We start from the raw sequence: 1,702 nt of genomic DNA on the forward strand, positions 1-1,702 counted from the left end.
AACAAATCACTGACATCAGTCACGATATCATTACTACACATGCTGTATTTTATTGTTAACAAATCACTGACATCAGTTACGATATCATTACTATACATGCTGTATTTTATTGTTAACAAATCACTGACATCAGTTACGATATCATTACTACACATACTGTATTTTATTGTTAACAAATCACTGACATCAGTTACGATATCATTACTACACATGCTATATTTTATTGTTAACAAATCACCGACATCAGTTACGATATCATTACTACACATGCTGTATTTTATTGTTAAGAAATCACTGACATCAGTTATTATATCATTACTAGACCTTTTATTAATTATTTTCAGAATTGAATTCTAACAACATTTAAGTTCAACAAATCAAGTGTTGTATCAACAAAATGAATCCAATCATTACACAAGTCTCTACAAAATAAATCACAAATACAAAGTTGAACCCAGTGAACTTTCTATTAAATAACTTTACCTTTAACACAGGACGGCTGTGTTCCCGACCAGGACCCATCAGGGTTACATTTTAAGGTGTCCAAACCCATCAAGAAGTAATTACCAGTACACGTATAGGTTACTTCAGTGCCTTGAGGAAATTGACCATATTTTTGTTCTAAGCCAATTTTAACCTGGTGTTCAGCATGGCTTACAGGGTCAAGGTCAGGGCAGAAGACCAATTTCTCTGTGATTCAATGAAACAGAGACAGAAATGTGTTGATAAAATAATAAACTTACAACTAAAGTGTCTTTATCAGTAATCAAAGAAGATATAAAATTCAAAAATATTATCTTTATAATACGGTGGGGTCATAATAACCAACAAACGACTACAGCAGTAAAAAAAGAGAGCTGAAACAACGCATCTACTCTGCTCAACACTCAAGAACTGATTGAAATATAGTACATAAAATATCAGGTAGCTGAGTTGGAATATCAACTTGAAAAAAAATCGACGTGGGTCATTCTGACCCAACTCTTGTTCCAACTAACTAATTAGTAGATTAACTGTGAATATACTTGATCATTACTTACTACACTGTGGTATCTGCCATACAGTTACAGTGCCATACTAGTCCTGCAAGTAACAACCAGTTTTTACCAACTGAACAAGTGAGTTACAGTGCCATACTAGTAAATTAACTGTGAATATACTTGATCATTACTTACGACACTGCGGTATCTGCCCACTCCACTGACCGTTGCCCTGGCAGGTTAATGTTTCTTGACCAATCAAGTAGTAGGGGCTATCACATGAGAACCGTAAAGTAGCTCCTTCTATCAGATCGGCACTAGGAGAGTTTACTTTGCCATGTTCTAGAGATGAAACCATGGAACATTCTCGAACTGTAATATAACAATTACATTTTGTATTTAGTATACTGTCTAGTGAATACTACTTTAACAACTTAATTACAATGTCGTTTAATATAATGTAAGAACAAGGAAGTGTATTACATTTTGTATTTAGTATACTGTCTAGTGAATACTACTTTAACAACTTAATTACAATGTCGTTTAATATAATGTAAGAACAAGGAAGTGTATTACATTTTGTATTTAGTATACTGTCTAGTGAATACTACTTTAACAACTTAATTACAATTTGTTTAATATAATGTAAGAACAAGGAAGTGTATTACATTTTGTATTTAGTATACTGTCTAGTGAATACTACTTTAACAACTTAATTACAA

General features: G+C 32.4%; 1 protein-coding gene across 1 annotated transcript; it reads right to left on the reverse strand.

Moving 5' to 3' along the window:
* Positions 1-483: 483 nt before the first annotated feature.
* On the reverse strand, positions 484-1,371 carry LOC106477859 (limulus clotting factor C-like; the record flags this gene model as incomplete). Its single annotated transcript, XM_013938381.2, has 2 exons — positions 1,176-1,371; positions 484-690 (listed from the first exon to the last, which is right to left on the reverse strand). Coding segments are annotated over exons 1-2 (370 nt in total), but the record flags the coding sequence as incomplete, so codon positions are not given.
* Between the last annotated feature and the right edge of the window lie 331 nt (positions 1,372-1,702).

This window comes from Limulus polyphemus, unplaced genomic scaffold, assembly GCF_000517525.1.
Source record: "Limulus polyphemus unplaced genomic scaffold, Limulus_polyphemus-2.1.2 Scaffold86331, whole genome shotgun sequence".
NCBI lineage: Eukaryota > Metazoa > Arthropoda > Merostomata > Xiphosura > Limulidae > Limulus > Limulus polyphemus.